The sequence below is a fragment of the Thamnophis sirtalis genome, unplaced genomic scaffold, assembly GCF_051295495.1.
Source record: "Thamnophis sirtalis isolate CommonGarterSnake01/CBP01778 unplaced genomic scaffold, rThaSir2_p1.2 scaffold_6, whole genome shotgun sequence".
NCBI classification, from domain to species: domain Eukaryota; kingdom Metazoa; phylum Chordata; class Lepidosauria; order Squamata; family Natricidae; genus Thamnophis; species Thamnophis sirtalis.
This window is the reverse complement of record NW_028261386.1, coordinates 89,127,684-89,148,515: the sequence shown is the minus strand read 5'-3', so window position 1 is coordinate 89,148,515 and position 20,832 is coordinate 89,127,684. Positions and strand designations below refer to the sequence as shown.

The 20,832-nt window shown below is 45.9% G+C and overlaps 1 protein-coding gene across 7 annotated transcripts in view; it reads left to right on the top strand.

Moving 5' to 3' along the window:
• Positions 1–20,832, top strand: part of ECT2L (epithelial cell transforming 2 like) — a 106,541-nt gene that overhangs the window by 55,117 nt on the left and 30,592 nt on the right. For 6 of the 7 annotated variants that reach the window (XM_087718360.1, XM_087718359.1, XM_087718357.1 and 3 more), the window contains 4 exons: positions 3,459–3,524; positions 4,709–4,794; positions 6,353–6,525; positions 17,399–17,474. In XM_087718360.1, coding sequence (XP_087574486.1) covers positions 3,459–3,524; positions 4,709–4,794; positions 6,353–6,525; positions 17,399–17,474 — 401 coding nt within the window. Of the gene's footprint in view, positions 1–3,458; positions 3,525–4,708; positions 4,795–5,387; positions 6,526–17,398; positions 17,475–20,832 lie in introns of those variants that run through there. The other variant, XM_087718363.1, reaches the window with a different exon arrangement.

Genomic DNA, 20,832 nt, shown 5'->3' with positions numbered 1-20,832 from the left:
ACCAGCAGGCAGATTGGCTCAGCAGGGAGACGGTCGACAACAGGGAGTGGCAGCTTCATCCCTCAATCTTACGACAGATCTGCGAGAAGTTCAGACACCCGACGGTGGATCTCTTTGCGACCCCAGAGAATGCCCAGCTGCCGGGATTCATATTGAGGCTCCCGGCCAGGGGTGCCATGGACACGGACGCCCTTCGATGCAGATGGCCACCAGGTCTTCTCTACGCCTTCCCCCCCCCTTCCCCTCATTCCCGGGGTTCTGAGGAGGGTGGTGGCAGAGGGAGCGGAGATCATTCTGGTGGCTCCCTTCTGGCCTTGCCATCCCTGGCTGGCAGATCTAGTGGATCGGTCCTTAGCCCCCCACTGGAGGATCCCAACTGGGGAGGTGTCCCTGCACCAGGGGTCCCTGGAGCATCCGGATCCGGAGTGGCTTCATCTGACTGTCTGGTGATTGAGCGGGAGCAGCTGAGAGAGGCTCATTTTTCCGAAAGGGTCATCAAGACCGTGGAGGCGTCCAGGAGACAGTCCACCACTCGTATTTACAACGCCTCCTGGGTGACGTTCGCTGACTGGTGCTGAGCTAAGGGTCTCCGCCCAGCTTTGGCCTCTGTCCCACAGGTGCTGGACTTCCTCCAGGAGGGACTAGAGAAGGGTTTGGCCCCTAGCACCCTTAGAAGACAGGTCTCCACCCTCTCTACGGTCCTGGGGTGTGTGAATGCTCTTCCCTTATCCCAACACCCAGTCCTAAGACGCTTCCTCAAGGGTCGGCGAATCTGAAACCCCCAGTGGTCCATCGATTCCCCACCTGGGACCTACCCTTAAGGTCGTCTTCCTGGTTGCCATCACCTCAGCCAGGAGAGTATCTGAGATCAATGCTCTCTCCAGCAGAGCGGATCTCTGCACCTTTCTAGAGAACCGGGTCATCCTCAGACTGGACCCCGCGTTTATGCCCAAGGTCAATTCCCCATTCCACAGGGCCCTAGAGATAGTACTGCCGGATTTCGGCCCCCAACCCTCCAGGGATAGGGAGAGATCCTGGCACAAATTGGATGTCAGAAGGGCTTTGCGCATTTACCTGAAGCGCACGCCCCCCTTTAGGCATTCGGAAGCCCTCTTTGTTTCCTATCAGCCATCCACGCAAGGGGCCAGGGTCTCCCTGGCCACCATCAGCAGGTAGATTAGAGCGGCCATATCTCAGGCCTACGGGGCACGGGGACTTCAGGTCCCAGAGGGCATCACAGCACACTCGACCAAAAGTGCGGCCACCTCAGCAGCCTGATCCATCCAGGCACCCATAGAGGAGATATGCCGGGCTGCCGCCTGGTCTTCTCCCTCGCCTTTCATTAGGCATTACCGGCTAGACACTTACGCCTCTGCAGAAGCTGCCTTGGGCAGGAGGGTATTGCAGGGAGTCCTGGACTCTCCGGGGGGCTCAGGCCCAACAAATCCCTCCCAGGACATCTAGCTTTGGTATGTCCCATTGGTTACTCTTCCCACACCTCACTTCGGAAACTGGCAGTTGGACTTACCTGAACTGCATGTTTCGAAGAGGGTGTGGGAGGAGTCACTTACCCCCCCCCCCCCCGGTGTAGGGCGCCCAGCGCCAAGGGGTCCTGAGTTAGCTCAATGGTCAAGCGATAGCAGACAGGAAGGATGTGTGTTGTGCTGTTCTTTGTGTCTTCTTTTCAGGTGCTCTGCTTTGATCCATCGGTTAATCTGGGGAGGTCAGAAGGAGGAACGTAGGTGTGGCCTCAAAAGATTACCTCAGTCTCCTAGGCAAAAGGGCTGGGTTAATACCCATTGGTTACTCCTCCCACACCCTCTTCGAAACATGCAGTTCAGGTAAGTCCAACTGACATTTTTGCTATGAAACCTGATAATTTCCATAAGGGTTCCTCTGGTTAGTTTGTTCTGTCCATCAGAATTAAAGTCAGTCCAGAGGCAAAGGTCTTTAAGTTTCATGATTAGATTTATTAAAATGTTTACATGCTTGGCAAGATTTGGTACTTTATATAAGAAGGCTGAGAACGGCTGGTTTTGGATCCCTAGGTGTGTAGGGTGTTCTGTCATGAAATGAAATAATAATTTCATATTTTCAATTGTTAAGCTTTAGATTTTCTGAAGGCACTGCAAGGGTGAATTAATTATATGTTTATTCCTATTTATTTCCATTTTTTTTGTAGTGAGCCCTAAGTTGTAGGTTGTAGGTTTCATGTAGCAACACAGTTAGATAGCTTTATGTTTGATTTGCTTATTTGGGGGGCATCTACTAAAACAAGGGAGGATGGGTTCACAACTTTTCATATTCCATTCTTCTTTTCTAAGCTGTCCTATGTTGCCTGCATCATTGACAGTTTTCTTGGTCTGCTTGTACGGTTTCTTTTAGGTTTGCATATTTATATTTGTGTAATATATTATTGATTGCATGTTAAATGCAACAAATATGTAAATTATCAGTTGTTCATCTGGTACACTTTCATCATACAACTGTTAATTTTTACTTGGGGAGTCTACTGTGTAAGACATAAATCATCAGAACTTGTTTGAAGGCAATCTGCTCCCACAAAAGTTTACTTAGATGTTTTAAATTTATGCAAATATTTCAGATGGGTGACTCTTTATATGAATATTGAAATGAAGGGAATTACATTTTCTTAGCAGAAAGTAATTTGAGCTGATCCAGGTAATGCTTTGAGGGACTATAAAATAGGTTCTCAAAATTTAATCCAAACAGTGACGTGCGGTGAGGTTGATACCTGGTGAGGCTCAGCAGGGCAGCGGTCGGCCTCGGCGGGGGGGGGGGGGAATTTGCATTGCAGGAGCAACCAAGCACCCGGGTCTGCAGCAAAGGCGCTTGGTGGCTCCCGTGATGCAAAGTGCCCCGCTGCCCCCCCGCTGTCCTGGCCTGCGTCCTCTGCTTCTCCAAGCTCCGCCGCTGGAAGTCCTGGATCGCCTCTGGGGGAAGGCTGAGTGAAAAACGGAGCGAAGCTTCTCTGCGGCCTCCCGGCGCTGCCCAGAGGCTCTTGCAGGAGCACGTGTCAGCGGCCGGCGGCCTGGAGGGCCCCGGCTGTGAGACAAGGGAGCGCTTAAAGTTCTCTCGCCTCCTGCTTTGGTTAACACTAAGCAGACACCAAGCCACTGTGACCTGGAATCTGGTAGCAACTATCTTTGCTTTAATTATTAAAAAAAATATTTAAATTTCTTTCTTTTTCCTGAGGTGACTGGTGAGGCTCCGCCTCCCTTGCCTCTAGTGACTGCACGTCCCTGAATCCAAATATACATGCCTGATTCACTGTGCTAAATTAGACTTCATTTTTTTAAAGATGACTTTATTTTTTAACAAAAAATTAATATACAGTTGTTTTATTTGTTTTTTAAAGAATATCTTCTTGATTATGTAGCATAGACCTCTAAAGAGATCCTTGTAGTAATTTACTTCACATATATTAAATTTTCTAGTTGAAACTGAATGTGGACAGAAATGATCAGCTGTTAAGTGTGCAACAATGCATCCAAGGAGGTCCTGTAAGTAATCAGCTTTGTTTATATGAACCAAAATGCCCAACAAGTGCATGGCATTTATTTGTCATAATGTCAGAAGATGTTTCCATAGGGTGAGTTTAATGTGTTCAGCAATAAATGACAAACACAAAACCAATAGAGTTCCTCAAAGAAATATGTTTTAGTAGAATAACAAATAAAAGTAAATGCCTTTTATGAATGGGGAAGTTGATTGGAAAAGTATTAAAAATTGCAATATGAGAATGGGTCAATTAAAGGTCAGTGTGTATAATAAACTTACAAAAATAAAATTTCAAGCAAGTAAAACATAGTGGCTGAGTTACTAGATTTGACTATGCTAAAATCCCATTCAAGCACAGAACTGTTTTCTTCTATAGTAATTAGTGTCCTTGACTAGGAATAAGGTTTCTGTAGTATTTGACTCTTCTTCAAAGGCAGCTCCATGTTGAGTTCATCGTGATAGCCCAGTCGCAAAGGTTTGAGTTACTTTTACCACTTCATTGTGGTAGGTAATCTACAACTGTTGTGCCAGCCAAAACTAAGGAATAGATCCCTTGGACACAGCCTAGTTTACATGATGATTTAGCAGGAGTTTTCAACACAAAAGTTCCTTCTCCAACTCAAGGATTAGACTATTCTAGGAGATCCTGATCTTAACAAGAATCATTAGGTTCAATGTTAACTACCCTGATGTTTATAAACACAAGAAACTACGTATTGTCATGGTTTTGGTTTTGTTAGTTTAAGTTTGTTTCTTCCTATTTCAGATCCTAATTATCTCCAAACACCAGTGTCACTGGACCTGGATGTTGGAATATATGACACAACCCATAGATGTTTGGATTGATGTACTGATTGTATTGTCTATGGATCAAATGTTGTATCCCTCACTGTAACTATCAACTAGTGAATCATAATCAGATATTTATATATTTATTGGAGTGTTGTTGCTATGTTTTTAATTGGTCTTTGATATGCACAATTATGATGTTGAAATGGGTGACCATGCAGATTGGAAAAAAAAAGAGTAAACCAAGAATGTTGATCAATACTGCAAAAAGTACTTCTGATGTTTAAACATTTTAGAAACCTGTGATTTATAACACTTGCAATTCAATGCAAAGTAGCTGAAAATAGTGAAGGAATTTGATAACAGTCCGCATAATTTTTAATGTTCTCATTCACAGCAGTTACTGAAAGCCAGTAGATACCTAATTATGGTGCAAGATGTGGCCCAGCTAAATTGTTCTCAGAGAATGAATTTGCCATTCAGGTAAATGTATCAGTAAAATATTAAGGATAATATAAACAAAATTAGAATTAGCATTATAGAAATGCTCCTTCGTTGTTTTTTTTAAAGTTTTCTTCTTTCTAAACAGATACCATGAAGATAATAAATACTAACTGTATTGAATTATTTATTGGGTAAATAATGTGTTACGTTGCATACTTTCCTTTTTAGAGTGTGATAAATCTTTTTTAAAAAAATAAATAAATAGAAATATACAAATATAAACAAACACAAGAATATAAACACAGCTATAAAAAGTTACAGTATATTTCTGGGTAGTTTTAAGACTGCTTATCCATAGAGAGTGCCTTACACCAATAATGGAAAGTTCCTATCCTTAAGGGATCCTGAAAGTGGGCATTCTCTTCAGGGACTTCCCTATTCTGGAGAAGCTTGGTCCCCAAGGGACAAGAGTAGCTTCCATTCTCCTGTCCCCCTAGAGGTTCATAGGAACTTGACAGATTTGGAAATCCTTGGGACTTGAGAGGCTACACCTCCTGTTGCTAGAAATATTAATCCTAATTTTAAATCTAGTTTTCTATTGCATTTTTCTTATTGTATGTTATTATCACCAGAGGTGAGCTGCTGGGGGTTCGCATGGGTTCTAGCTAGGATCTGCCCAGTTCAGCGAACCCCCAAATGCCACCCCTGGCTGGCTCCGCTCACCCCGCCCCTCCTGCCCTGCCCCTCCTAGGAGACTCCACGCGGCCCGTTCATCATGCAAGGTAAGTGCAGGGCCCGCGCGGAGGCTTAGGGAGGGCAAAAAATGGGCTTACTGGAGATTCCAAAAGTCTGGAAACGGGCCTGTTTCTGGCCTCTGGAGTCCGGGGGGGGGGGGGAGCAGTTTTTGCTCTCCCTGAGGCTCGAGGAAAGCCTCTGGAGCCTGGGGAGGGTGAAAAAAGGACCTTCCAGAAGTCCAGAAATGGGCTGTTTCCAGCCTTTGAAGGGCCTCTGGAGCCCGGGGGAGTCAGTTTTTGCACTCCCAGAGGCTCAAAATAGCCTCTGGAGCCTGGGGAGGGTGAAAAATGCTCCACCCCTGACTATTCACCAATGCGTTAGCTGCAGCTGGGGCTTTTGTGTACTGCTTAGAATAATCTTGACTGAAATAGTTTACAAATTTATAAATAAAAAGATTTTAAAAATTAAATGTAGAGTGACAACAATATTATTATATCATCGGGTAAAACAATACGGGCAATTGTGCCGCTAACATCACTCCAAAAATGTACAGGAAATCAGCCTTTTTAATGAGGTGCTTGCTGAGCTTTGAGTATGAGCAGTTAGGGAAATGTTTCATGAGTATGAATGGATGAAACGTGTTAACTTCTGTATTTTATTGTAGTGATCCAAAAGATTTTGCTTTTGGTCTTATACTTTTCAAGGTGTAGACTTTTCCTTTTTTTAGTACACTTTTATAAACATTCACTATAATGCATTTTAAAAAAATGTTTACTGCATTTGAATGTTTTCCTCTGGTTGTTAAATTATTTATAAATAATATTAACATGGATAACGAAACTAATCTTTCCATTTTTTCCAGGTTGTATGAGCATACCCACGATCTTAGGCTTTTCCTGTTCAATGACATCCTTGTTATTTCACAATGCAACATCTCCTATAAGCCCTTTGAACGAATTCCCAAGGTCACGTACCAGTTTTTGACTACAATCATGCTCCATCAGCTCCAGATTGAAGACATTCCAGATTCTAAATGTATATTTTTCATTACTCTAAAATAGTAAAAAAATTGTTGAATGCTGTCATAGGAATTTTTTGGAGTGTAAGACACACCAAGGTTTTGAAGAGGCAAATTTAAAAAAGGGGGTTTTGCACTCTGCAAACCTCCCAAAAACGGCCACTTTTTTAAAAAACGAAAAAAGGCACGATTAGCCTTTAGGGGGCTTGCAGAGTGCTCCTGGGGCTGGAGGGGGGGAAATTGAGCAAAAACCACCTCGTTTTTCACTCATTTCTGCCCTCCCCAGCCCCCAGGAGCTCTCTGAAAGCCTTCTACAGGCTTGGCACGGCCATTTTGGTGAAGCAGGCGGAGTTTCAGGAGACAAAAAATGCTGTATTCAGAATTTAAGATGCACACAGATTTTCAGCCTCTTTTTTGAGGGAAAAAGGTGCGTCTTATACTCCGAAAAATACCATAATTAAAACATTAAGTATTATTACAAAATCTCAGAGACATTCTCAGAATCAATCTGTGTGATGCTTGTAGTGAGGTCTGACTTCTGGCAACTTCCTGCAATATTCTTGGGGGGAAAAAAATGCACTTTGCCCTTCCTTCTTTTTAGGGCTGAGAAATGGGGCTGGCCAAGCATGAAATCTTCTTACCTTTGCTACTTGTTCGGAACTGGGAGTGTGTGTATACGTGTGCTTGCCTCACTCGCTTCTGCGCATACGCAGAGTATCTGTGATGATGTCTGGCCAGGTGGGCAGTACCTACCACCACTGCCGCTACCGGTTCACCCGAACCACGGCGAACCAGCAGAATACCACCTCTGGGGCCGGCCCAGGGTTGTTCAGCTGGCTTTCTGCCTAAGGACGAACTAAAATTCCCAGTTTTTAATCTGATCCCTTAACCACTGAACCAAACTGTCTCTCTCTTCTTTAGCAAGAACCGTTATAACATACAACATTGCTTTTGAAAGTAGGCGTGTTCCAATTTGAGCATTTAGGAAAGAAAGACCATTGACTCCATTTTAAAGTGAAAGGTTTACTTTTACCAAAGTCGAGCAGTTACAGCATAAGCAAAGCTGGATCTGAATACACCCGCGCAAAGCCTGCGTTTTCCCTGCCCCCCCCCCCACCCTTGACTAATGCATTAATGTCCAATGATAGTTGAATTAGACGTTTTGGAAATGGCCTTCAGGTTTGACACCTCTTTAGTGGAGTTTCACACTCTGTTCTCACAGCTCCGTCCTGGATTGGACAGTCTGTTCCGGATTGACACTTCTTGTTCCTGTCACCCTGACATTTCCCCACCTACCTCCCCAATCTCCCCTCTCCCTGCATTTTATGGCAGGATGCCAGCAAAATGGAGCATACTGAAGATGGCAGAGCCTGACATTCTTGCACATTTTTTTTAATGTAGCAGGAGAACCTCTGTTTTAATTATTGTTTAGAGCAGTTTGTTTAGTGACCATCCAACACCACTGGAAAAAACTACCATTGCAGCATTCCCACAGTCATGTGATCAGAATTCAGACGCTTGGTAATTGACTCATATTTATGACAGTTGCAGTCTCCCAGGGTCATGTGATCACTTTTCGTGACCTTCTGTCAAAGAAAGTCAATGGAGAAACCAGAGTCACTTAACAGCAGTGTTACTAATTTAATAACTGCAGGGATTCACTTAACAACTGTGGCAAGAAAAAGTGGGGCAAAACTCACTTCAGAAATGTCTCAGTTAGCAACAGAAATTTTGGGCTCAGTTGTGGTTGTAAGTCAAGGACTACTTGTAATAGATGGGAAGAGCTGTTAGTATATATTTCTTAGGAATTCCCATCCCTTACCTTTCTCTTTCTGTGATTGTTGATGCAGGAGAGAGAGAAATATTCACAAATTTTCACCATGAGTCTGCTATAAGTCTCAGTATTTGCTGCTGGGGTGGCAGATTTATCAAAATGAATGCGTGGCACTGTAATGGATACTAAATCATATCCAAAACCCCTAAGGCTTTATTTGAAATTCTGGAAGTCTATTTGGAATACAAAGTAGCATGTGTACCCAAACACAAAGAAACAGCAGAACAATGCAAATCAAACTGATGATAGTTTAAAAACAACTGCTCAGTAATGTAATGAATGCTTCCATTACCCTCATTCTGGTTCCCTTGGGGTATTTAAGTCATTGACTGAGATAGATGGCTATAGAAATTGAAGAAATAATAAACAAAACAAATTTTGGTGCAAGGACAAAAGCCTGAACCTTTTCTAAATCTGCACACTCTGGGCAAAGTAATTTGACCAAAAATATTCCAGTGAAAGGAATTTTTTTTTAAATCAAATACATCTAAAGATGGCTCTATCCCGACTATACTTTAGAAGAGGAGCCAGAATTAAGCCAAACAACTAAAAGTCAATAACCACATAGTCATTCTTACTAAAGGTATAAAACTAGGTCAAAATTAATCTGAACATTTAAAATTTAGCAAGGCAAATAGTGACAAACATTCCTGATTTATTAAAGCCAAAGTTGTCCTAACAAGTATGTTCAATAGGGGCACTTTTGTATTTCAACAATTAAACCATAGCGAGGGCAAATAAAAAAAAATGGGAGGGAAAGAAAATTCCATGAAGCGAATATTACACAAATTTAGTTTATCACCAATTCAGAGAATGGTATTTATTGTTGCGGTTTGTGTGATAAAAACAATGGGAGAAAGATTTAGGTAGACTGTTGTGTAAAAAAGACTGAAATATTAGGAAATCATCTTTAAGGGATTGCAATCAATAATGTTTATGACAGCTTTGGGATATTTTCCAAGTCAACTTAAATTGTTGGTTTTAGTTGATCCCAGGACAATTCAGCAAATACAAAAGTTAAAATAATTTTGATGGAACTGTGGCCAATAATAATAATATAAATGAAGTCAATCCAGATAGATTACAATGATTTTGACAGAAATGTAGTCACCAATAATAAAGTAATTGAATTAAATTATTAATACAGTGTTGAACTGTCCTTATCATGACAAGTTGTCCTGCAGTGAGTTGGCCACGATGAGTTGTAGTTAGCTAGAAGATGGCTAACCTTTTTGTCCTTGTGTGCTGAAATTGCACGTACAAGCCAGCATACACAGACATATATCCACCCACCCACCCACCCAGCCACAAGGCACCCACCCACCCACAGCCTCCTGTGCTCCCCTTGGACATGCAAGCTATCTCCCATGCCTCCTGAAACAAAAAATGGGGCACCACACCCTCCGTTCTCCCACCACCACCTGAGCATGCGCACATGAACCACCACCCCACCACATGCCCCATCCCCCCACTCATGCAGGAGCGTCCCCCACATGTGCAGCAGAGAACCAAAAACCAGCTGTCCAGTGGTAGGCATGCGTGACAAATTGCACGGTGGAGCTGATTGAGCTGGGCGACGGCTAGTGTGCCTGCAGAGGGGGCTCCGCGTGCCACCTGTGGTACACGTGTCATAGGTTTGCCATCATGGTCCTTCAGAACCCTGGGGTATAATCCTTCTGGTGATTTGAACTTGTCTAGAGTAGACAGGTGCTTACTTACCATTTTCTTCCCTATTTCAACTTGTGTTCCTAATCTTATTTTTGTGGTGCTTTTTTTGATAATTTGGACTTTTTTTATCCCTTTGTGTAAAGACAGATGCAAAAAAAAAAATGAGTTAAATAGTTCTGCTTTCTCCCTGTTGCTTCTCACCTTCTTGCCACTTTCTCCCAGCAATGGACCAATTGTTTCCTTAACCTTTTTCTTGTTTTTAACATGTTGGAAGAAGCTTTTTTTGCAATTTTTTACTTTTGAAGCCTTTCATTTCATTTCATTTCATTTCATTTTTTCATTTTTTAAAATTTATAGGCCGCCCTTTTCCCTGAGGGGACTCAGGGCGGCTTACAATCACAAGGGAGGGAAGTGCAACATCAAAAACAAAACAAAATGTGAACAAAGAAAAAAAATAGTAAAACACAACTTTCGTTCAACAATCAAACACTCGGGCGGGTGAATTAGGAACCTATCCCCAGGCCTGCTGGGAGAGCCAGATCTTGAGGGCTGCGCGGAAGGTCTGGACGGTGGTGAGGGTACGGATCTCAGCGGGGAGATCGTTCCACAGGGTCGGAGCTGCAACAGAAAAGGCTCTCCTCCGTGTGGTCGCCAGTCGGCATTGACTGGCAGATGGGATTCGGAGGAGGCCCAGTCTGTGCGATCGAATTGGTCGAAGGGAGGTAATCGGCAGGAGGCGGTCTCTCAAGTACCCAGATCCACTACCATGGAGTGCTTTAAAGGTGGTCATCAGTACCCTGAAGCGCACCCGAAGCCTTTCTTCATTGTGAGCCTTAGCTTTCCTCACTTCATCTTTACAGGCTCGGGCTATTTGCTGATATTCTGCCTTAGTTATGTCCCCCTGTTTTCACTTTTTATACTTATCTTTTTTGTCTTTCAATTTGTCAGAGATTTCTTTATGCAGCCATGCTGGTTTCTTTGGGGAGCTGTTATTTTTCTTCTTCATTGGTATTCTCCTTACTGGGCTTTTGTAATCTCTCTTTTCAAAATTTCCCAAGCTTCTTGAGTTGTTTTCTCCTTAAACATTCTCATCCATGGAATTCTTCCCAAGCTCTCTCTAAGTTTATTGAAATTAGCTCTCTTAAAGTCCAAGACTCTAGTTTGACTTTGTTCTACTACTTGTGTTGGCATAATGTTGAATTCCAATATTGCATGGTCACTTGCCCCCAGGGTTCCTGTGGCTTCAACACCTTCTATCATTTCCTCTCTGTCAGTGAGAATTAAGTCCAATATAGCTGATCCCCTTGTTCCCTTCTCAACTTTTTGGGAAACAAAGTTGTCTGCTAGGTTCGTTAGGAACCTGTTGGATCTTTCCCTTGGTGCAGAGTTTGTTTCCCAGTTGATGTCAGGGTAATTAAAATCCTCCATTACTATTGTGGTGTGCTTCCTACATACCTTAGTTAGCTGACTAGCAAAATGTTCATCTACTTCGTCTGCTTTGTTCGGTGGCCTGTAGTATAGATCTATGGCAATGTCATTTCCCCCCCCCTTTAATATTGACCCAAATGCATTCAAGATAGTTCTCATCATTGTTGTGCTCTATTTCTGTAGAGATGTAGTTATTTCTTATATATAGTGAAACTCCACCTCCTCTTTTATTTGGCCTATTTCTTTTAAATAATTGAAATCCTTCCAGCTTAAGGTGACCAGATTTTCAGATTGGTAAAGAGGGACACCTTTGACCGGGGGGGGGGGGAAGGAGCTGGCCGCGGCGGTTACTGCCAACCCGCGGTCTCGCTAGGGACGTCTGGTCACCTTAATTATACACATCCTCTCTCTCTCTATCCATCCATCCATCTGTCTGTCTATCTGCCTGCCTATCTGTCTATCTAGTTATGGTATCCCTCTCCCTCTTTTCCCCTTTCTCCATCCATCTATCTGCCTGCCTACCTATCTCTCTCTCTTTCTCTCTATCCATCCATCTATCTGCCTGCCTATCTGTCTATCTAGTTATGGTCTCTCTCTCTCTCTCTCTCTCTCTCTCTCTCTCTCTCTCTCTCTCTCTCTCTCTCTCCCTCTCTCCCTCTCCCTCCCTCATCTCATTATCATCTATCTCAGTGTTTCTCCACCTTGAAGACTTGAAAGTATGTGGACTTCAACTCCCAGAATTCTGGGAGTTGAAGTCCACACACTTTCAAGTCTCCAAGGTGGAGAAACACTGATCTATCTAATTAATATAATTATTTCTCCCTCTCTTTTTCACTCTCTCTCCAGCGCACACATGCAAATGCATGGGCAGCCCACCTCACACACAGGTAACTCCAGGCGGCTTACAACATTATGATGCACGTCTCCCCATAGGAGAGGAGATGGGGAAGCCGGGGGCCTGGAGATCACCCGGGGGATGCCGAGGATGCCCCAACTCAGCCCCTCTTCCCGCTCCAATCATGTGCCGCTACTTCCTCCGAGCACGGCGCTTTACTCACTCCTCGGAGCGTTTGCAACTTCGCTCCTTCCAATTTCTCGGCCCGGGAGGCTCGCCGGGCTCCGCCTACCCCCGGCCCCCATTGGTCCAGCGGGCTGAAGAACGCGAGAGGGGTGCGGTTGGGAGGGAAAAGCGCTTGCCGCGAAGAAGGACTTTCTTCCAACCAGCGGAACCCCCTGGCGCAATCGGGCTGCGATCGGCTGGGGGTGGGGGAGAAAGGACTTTACCCCATTGATTAAAGTAATTTCTTCACCCGCAGAGCCCAACAACGCTGTCAAGATTAAGATCTCTTGAATTAGATTCCGGCTGATGCGGCAGGGGCTGCGTTGGCGGGGACGGGCAGAGGGGATAGTACTTGGAGTCCTACGATCTTGGCGAGTGGGGAGTCCCATCCCCCCCGCCTGTCCCCGCCAGCGCAGCCGGGCTGCAATTGGTGGTTGTCCCTGCTACAATCTGCGCCGCCCGCCTCATCAGCGGAATCTAATTCAAGAGATCTTAATCTTGACAGCGTTGTTGGGATCTGCGGGTGAAGAAATTACTTTAATCAGTGGGGTAAAGTTCTTTCTTTCGCTCGCCCGAGCTCTGATGAGGTGGAAAGAGAGGACTTTCCTTACGCTCGCATCAGAGCTGGGGGGGAGGGAGAAAGGACTTTACCCCATTGATTAAAGTAAGTTCTTCACCCGCAGAGCCGAACAACGCTGTCAAGATTAAGATCTCTTGAATTAGATTCCGGCTGATGAAGCAGGGGCTGCGCTGGTGGGGACGGGCAGAGGGGATGGGACTTGGAGTCCTACAATCTTGGCGAGTGGGGAGTCCCATCCCCCCCTGCCCGTCCCCAACGCTGTCAAGATTAAGATCTCTTGAATTAGATTCCGGCTGATGCGGCGGGCGGCGCGGATTGCAGCAGGGACGCCCGCCGATTGCAGCCCGATTGCGCCAGGGGCTGCGCTGGCGGGGACAGGCGGAGGGGATGGGACTTGGAGTCCTACGATCTTGGCGAGTGGGGATTCCTGCGATGGGATTTGGAGTCCGATGCCCCTGGCGATTGGGGGTTCCGCTGGTTGGAAGAAAGTCCTTCGTGCCAAGCGCTTTTCCCTCCCAACCACACCTGGGGGACACAGGGAAAGGCGCCCGCTCGCCAGTCTGCCCGCCCACCCTTGGGCTCCCGGGGCAGCACCTCCCCAGCGCCTTCCTTCGCGCCTTGCGGAGTTTCTCGCAAACAGGACAGGCGCGACCTGGGAGACACAGGGAAAACTCCGCAGGGCACGAAGGAAGCAGCACGGCAGCGGCGGAGCTGGAAAGGTGCTGCCCCCGGAGCCCAAGGGTGAGCGGGCTGGTGCAGGCTGGCGAGCGGGCGCCTTTCTTGCACACACGGAAGGGGAGGAGGGCGGCGGCGGCTGTTTCACTAACCCCGCGCAGGTTACTAAAGGCCCTCAGCAGCAGCAGCAGCAGCAGCCGACAACGACCTCGCGCGACGGTCCTTGGGGGCGCTGCGGAAGCCCTTCCAAAGCGCCCCTTTCCCAGCTCGGAGCGGGATGAGAAGCTAGCGGAGCCTCATTTAAAATGACGGCCATGGCCGCTCATTCGCTCCGCTCTTGCGTGGAGGTCTGAGGAGGCAGAGGGGTGGGAGGGGCACGAAGGAACCAGCGCGGTGGCACGAGCGGGCACCTTTCTCGCACCCAGGGAAGGGGAGGAGGGTGGCGGCAGCTGTTTCACTAACCCCACGCAGGTTACTAATTCCCTGTTTACTCACCAGTGAAGCAGCAAAACAAAGCAAACGGCCGCGAAGGCGAAATGAAATGGAGACTCCTGCGATTCATGCGGCATGCTAAGCGGACTCCAGCCAATCAGTGAGCTGGCTGGGATGGAAAACTTTAAGCACGCCGCGTTTTCCATCCCAGCCAGCTCACTGATTGGCTGGAGTCCAGGCCAATCACTGAGCGGCAGGCTGGGCTTGCTTAGATTTTTAGTGTAGATAGAATAGATGGGGGAACGGAACGAGCGAGCTAGCGGCAGCTGATGATGGGCGGGGGAGCCAGCGAGCACCAAAATAAAGCGGGGGGTTTTGAGAACCGGGCGGGACGCGGGAAAAATGATGAAAAGTCGTGCCTGTCCCGCCAGATGCGGGACGTCTGGTCACCCTATTCCAGCTGTATGTTCCATTTGTGGATTTCATCCCACCAAGTTTCTGTAATGGCAACAATATTGTATCTGCTCCCATTTACTTGAATTTCTAATTCACCCTGTTTATTCCGCATACTCTGTGCATTGGTGTATAGACATTTGAGTCCATTTTGATTGATCCTGTGTTTACCGTCTACATAACCTGTGTTATGCCCGACTGCTCCTATTTTCTTGCCACTTGTATGATTCATGCACATGGTATGGCACTCACAAATTTTGTAGAAGAGTTTTATTGGACTTAGTATCACTTTGGAGGGGAGCTTCTCATTTCTAAAGTTATGGATTAGGTTGAAGGGTATTCTGTTGACAAGAATATCCAAGGCCTTAATATTGGGATCCTATACAGATACTCCTCGACTTACAACTGCAACCGAGACTTGAATTTCCATTGCTAAGCAAGACAGTTGTCTTGTGAGATGCACCCAATTTTACAACCTTTTTTTGTAATGCTTAAGTAAATCACTGCAGCTGTTAAGTGAATCACACAATGGTTAAGTGAATCTGGCATGCCCCCATTTACTTTGTTGGTCAGACGCTGGCTGGGAAGGTAGCCAATGGCAATCACAATGACTCCAGAACACTGCAACCATCATAAATATATACCAATTGCCAAGCAGTTGAATTTTGATCATGTTACCAAAATACATAGTAATTTGGGGAAGCTGCAATGTTCCCAAGAGTAGTTGTAACACTCTTTTTAGAGTGCTTTTAACTTTAAATAATAACTAAATGAAGGGTTGTAAGTTAGGGACTAACTTTATATCAGGAGCATATAGGGCCTTTTTGTTGCTCTAAAACAAATAGATCAGTCACTCCAACCATTAGCAGTTCACAAAAAAAAAAAAAAAACCACCGCACACACACACACACACACAGACAAAACACACACACACACACACACACACACACACACACACACACACACACACACGACAAAGCGCTGGATGGAAAACCCACTCACTTTAGTGCACGGGTTTCCTGTTTAGCCAGTATTTGTAGATTAGATTAGCCATTTCTGCAGTCAGGACATGTCCAGAATTGCCTTTATTTGGAAGCTGAGAAAACAATTGCTATCTTCCTTGATCATTCATATGCATCTTACTATCCTTCAACCTGTTCAAATGGGAATTCTCTTTAAAGCCAAATGAACAGCATCTGACTCCAGCCAGTTGATTACAAAGGGAGTGCATTTCTGAATTGTAGTTTCCTAAGCCATTTTCTTTAGATCAGGAGTGTCAAACTCACAGTCATATTGTCGTCATGTGGTGTATCACAACTTTTCCCCCTTTGCTAAACTCGGTGTGGGCATGGCCAGCGCATGACACATCCGGCCCAAGGCCACAAATTTGACAACCCTGCTTTAGTTGATTAAGTATACCCACCTGTGGGCTCATCTTTAAACAGCAAATTTGGTATGGCAGTTAAGGTATCAGCCTAAAAACTGGGAGACTGATTCTATTTCTACCTTAGGCACAAAACTAGCTGGGTGACATTCTGCCAAATACACCTTCTCCACCCTAGAAAGAAGGAAATGGCAAGCCAAAAATCTTGCCAAGAATACTGAGGGCACTAATTCAGAGAGTTACCAGGAGTTAAAACTGCATTTTGGAATAAGACAACTCTTTTGCCTAGCTCTAACCACATATCATGCTCACAATGAACCTCACAGAAAGGTTGAAACTATACATGGTTCAATGGATGGCATGGGCCAGGTCATATGAAGAACCATCTCTGAAGATACCTAAAGATATCACAAAGGTGCTTTTTCAAGAGGCAACTGGATTTTGCTTTTCTTTGAAGATGTTTTGCTTCTCATCCAAGAAGCTTCTTCAGCTCTGGCTAGAGTCCGATGCTGTTCATCTGGTTTTAAAGGGAAGAAGCTTCTTGGATGAGAAGCGAAACGTCTTCAAAGAAAAACCAGAAAGACCAGTTGCCTCTTGAAAAAGCACCTTTGGGACAACCATGACCTGGATGACTGAGAATCTCCATAGACATACCTGAGGATCAGGGGTGGGTTGCTACCGGCATTCCTGCCAGTTTGGTGCGCATGCGCAGTTGCCTGTAAATAGATCTGCGCATGCGCAGAACATTAAAAAATGCCCCCCAAAACATGCCACAGTGACCGGGGAACTGGTTCAGAGGTGTGGCCAGCCTGGGTCGCTGCCGGTTCTGTGACCCAGGCCAACATTCCACTACTGTTTCACCAGAACCAATGCGAATCAGTAGCAACCCACCTCTGCTGAGGATATCTCCCTGTGCTGCCAGGTCAGATATAGTAAGTTCTCCAATCCCTTAATGGTATCACTTAGTAGGACCTGGGAGATTGGTCTTAGCAGAGCCTTTTACTCTTCCAAAAGGTCTTGAAAGGCCGACTTTTTACCTCAGCATTGACATAGAGTAAGCTGAAGCTCACAGATCATGTATGTATTGGGGATAATTGTTTATGGATAAGTTCTAGTTCTTTGGCGGCTGGTTATATTACTTCTATGTTTTGTTGTAAGCCGTTCAGAGTTTTGACAGATAAGGTAGGCGGTCATATAAATCTCTTAATACATTCATACAGATTGGAATTTTCAAGCATTCTATTGGAAGTAATACTTATCCGGAGAATATTTTTTTTGCAATGTATATCCATTCCAATTTTTAACTGCTGCACATGTTGACTTAGCAAATATTCCTAAGGAATCTAAATTAATGGCAAATTTTGTTTGCTTTTCAGATATCAAGAATGCTTTACTTTTACAAGGGCCCAAGCAGCAATGGATTTGTTCTACAGATGAAGACAAGTTTGGATGGTTTTGTCAGCTTCTGCTTTGCTGTTGCTTCAGCTGCCATGAAACGGGAGGGGGGGGGGCGTGGCTTTGGGAGGGGTTAATTGATGTGCTGGAGGAATGTTCTAGGATGTACCAGTTGTTGGGATTGCGCATGCGTATGTGTTTCCCGCCTGCATCAACGGCCTTCACATTCCATCTTTGGCCTGTCTTTTTGAAGTTATCTCACACCTGACATTTGAAGGACTTATGATTGGACTGGAGCTTTGATCCTAAGGGGGGGGAACGGGCTTTCCTATATATTAATTGCTTTCGCGCCATATTATTCAGACTTTGCTTCACTACTGCTCGCTTACCATTTATAATTAGTAAAAGTACTTTGGATTTCCAACCCATGGAGTCTCTTAGTCTTCTTTCCTAATTATGGAGTGGAGTGGGGCGTGACAAGAAGCAAAGTCTGAATAATAACCCTTTCCAGGAGATTTACGTCTACCGAGAAGGGAAATAATGTCTTCTCCGACCAGAGAGGAGGAGGGCGCCGTTGGAGGGGCGGATTCCAGTGAACTAGGACCTCCCGACCTTTCTTTACACCAGCCCAGCCCGTCTGACCGACCTTTGCATGAAGATTTATTTCAACTGCAAATTTCCAGTCAGCCTGAACCTTCCCCCCCACCCCGTTGGTCAACTTCAGTGGGACAAAAAGAGATAGAGACAAGCTGGAATGCTGGCCTCACCCAAAGACCACCTCGACAAACTTCGCTGGAGCCAGGTGCTGTGAGAAAACCCCAGGCGAGTGAGTTCCCTGACTATTGGAGCCAAAGGTACTTTGGGGAAAGAAGAGGGGGCGATGAAGGAGAATGGAGAAGTTCTCAGCACCAGGGGCCCATGAGAAAACCCCAGCGGAGTGAATTACCTGATTATTGGGGTCAAACATATATGGAGGAGAGAAGGGGGGAGGAGGAAAGAGACTGGAGAAATTGGCAACGTTACCGACGCCAGGCATCTCCCCCGCTCCCCCCTCGGCCCGTGTCACCCCCTGCGGCTAGAGGTTTTGCTGATCAAGGAGGACCTCCCCCCCAGCCTCCCCCCCGAAGACATCGGATGGCTAAAATCCCTCCCTTGCCTGTGCGTTTTAATGGCAGTTCTGCTAGCCTTCCCTCCTTTCTTATGCAAGTGTTTAACTACATGGAGATTTATGGCCGGGACTTTGAAACTGACACCCTAAGAGTCAGGATGATTCTTTTATCATTGGATGGTGAGGCGGCTACATGGTCGACTGCATTGCATATGTCTGGCTCTCCCCTCTTGGGGAATTTCAACCGTTTTATGGAGGCTTTCCGCCAACGTTTTGATGACCCGTTAACTGAGAAGCGGAACAAATTGAAGTTTTTAACCTTTGATCAAGACGATAGACCTGTCGCCCAATACATCCAGGAATTTCAGTGTCTTTCCCAATACATGAGAGGCTGGGGGGAGGACGCGCTTCTGGACAGATTTGCTGAAGGGTTAAACGCAGACATTTATCAGCAATGTGTCAATCGTAACCTGCCGAGACGTTTAATCACTTGGTTTGAGCATGCTGCAGACGCCGAGCTTGACTTAATCCGTCTCCGTTATGCCAATGAAGAAAGAAGGAAGCGGAAAGAGAGGGCTGCCAAGTCCCTCCCCCCTCCTGCTACTCAATCGCTTTCCAAACGACGAGGCGAGGCAAGAGGGCCCCCTTCTGGCTTCTCCAGACCTTTAACATGCTTTCGCTGTGGCAAGCTTGGGCACACCGCCCCCGAATGTCGGGCTAAATTGCCCCTCTCTGCCCAACCCCCTCCCAGACGTGACGAAAAGCCTGCCAGAGGCTCTGAAAAGAAGAAGAAGGAAACGGCTTTCGCTGGGGAAACCAACCCCCCTCCTTTTGCCCAGCCAGTAGAGGATAACGCAGATGCTAACTCCTCTTCTTCTGAGGACTCTGATGACGACACATCGCCTCACTGGGTGAGTTCAAATAAGGGGCCCCTGCTAATCCCTATTGAATTAAAAGTTCCTCCTGAGGGGACACCTGCCACCCTCCTAGCTTTACTTGATTCCGGCTGTTCCCGATCCATGATCAATCCAGCCATGGTCGAAAAATTAGGCATCAAATTGCGTACTTTGAAACCCCCAATTGTGTTTTGCCAAATAGATGGATCGATTGCGGGGGGGGGGGGGGCGCCCATTTTTTTACTGAGCCTTTGGAAATGACAATGGGTACCCATACTGAATTAATCTCTTTTGTGGTCGCGCCTGGCATGGACAGGCCACTCATTTTGGGCATCCCATGGCTCCGGAAGTGGAACCCTCACATAAATTGGCGGACAGGCCGCTTGCGTGTTCGCTCGAAGGTGCCTCCAGTGGGGGAGGGCTCTCCGAACCAACCTGACGTCACTAACGTTCCTGAAGTAGCCGCTAGAGGGCAGGAGAGGATTGCAGGAGAGGAGAAAATTCCGAAAGAATATTTGGATCTTAAGGAAGTCTTCAGCGAGCAATCTTCGGACATTCTGCCCCCCCACAGGCCTACTGATTGCTCCATTGACATTTTGCCCGGGGTCAAACTCCCAAAACCCCGCATTTACTCCATGTCACCCAGGGAGATGGAGGAGATGCGTTCTTTCATTGACAAAAATTTGAAACGTGGTTTCATTGAACCGGCCCGACCCAAAGTGGCTGCCCCTGTACTGTTTCGTGAAAAGAAAGATGGTTCTCTTCGCTTATGCTGTGACTTTAGAAACCTCAACGCTATCTCTACTCAAAACCTCTACCCACTCCCATTGATGAAGGACTTGTTGGCGCAACTGGGGAAGGGCCGCATCTTCACAAAATTGGACCTGCGAGAAGCTTACTATAGAGTACGCATTAAGGAAGGGGACGAATGGAAGACCGCATTCAACTGCCCTCTTGGTTGTTTCCAGTTCCGAGTTATGCCTTTTGGCCTACAGGAGGCTCCTGCTGTGTTCATGCAATTTATTAATGAGATCCTGCACGATCATCTCTATAAGGGCGTTATCGTATATCTGGACGATATCCTCATTTATGCCCGCTCTTACGACCACCACGTCAAGCTGGTGCGCACTGTTTTGAAAAAACTTCGTGCTGCCAACCTGTATGCCAAATTGTCTAAGTGCGAGTTTCACCAAACGACTATTGACTATCTGGGCTACCGTATCTCCCCTGATGGCGTTGAAATGGACCCTGAAAAAGTGAAGGCGGTCACTGAATGGGACGCGCCCAAAACTCGTAAACAATTGCAAAAATTTTTGGGTTTCGCTAATTTCTACCGTCAATTTATTCCCTCTTTTGCCAACATTGCGCTCCCTATTACTAATTTGCTCAAGACGAAAGGCGACCCGAAGCC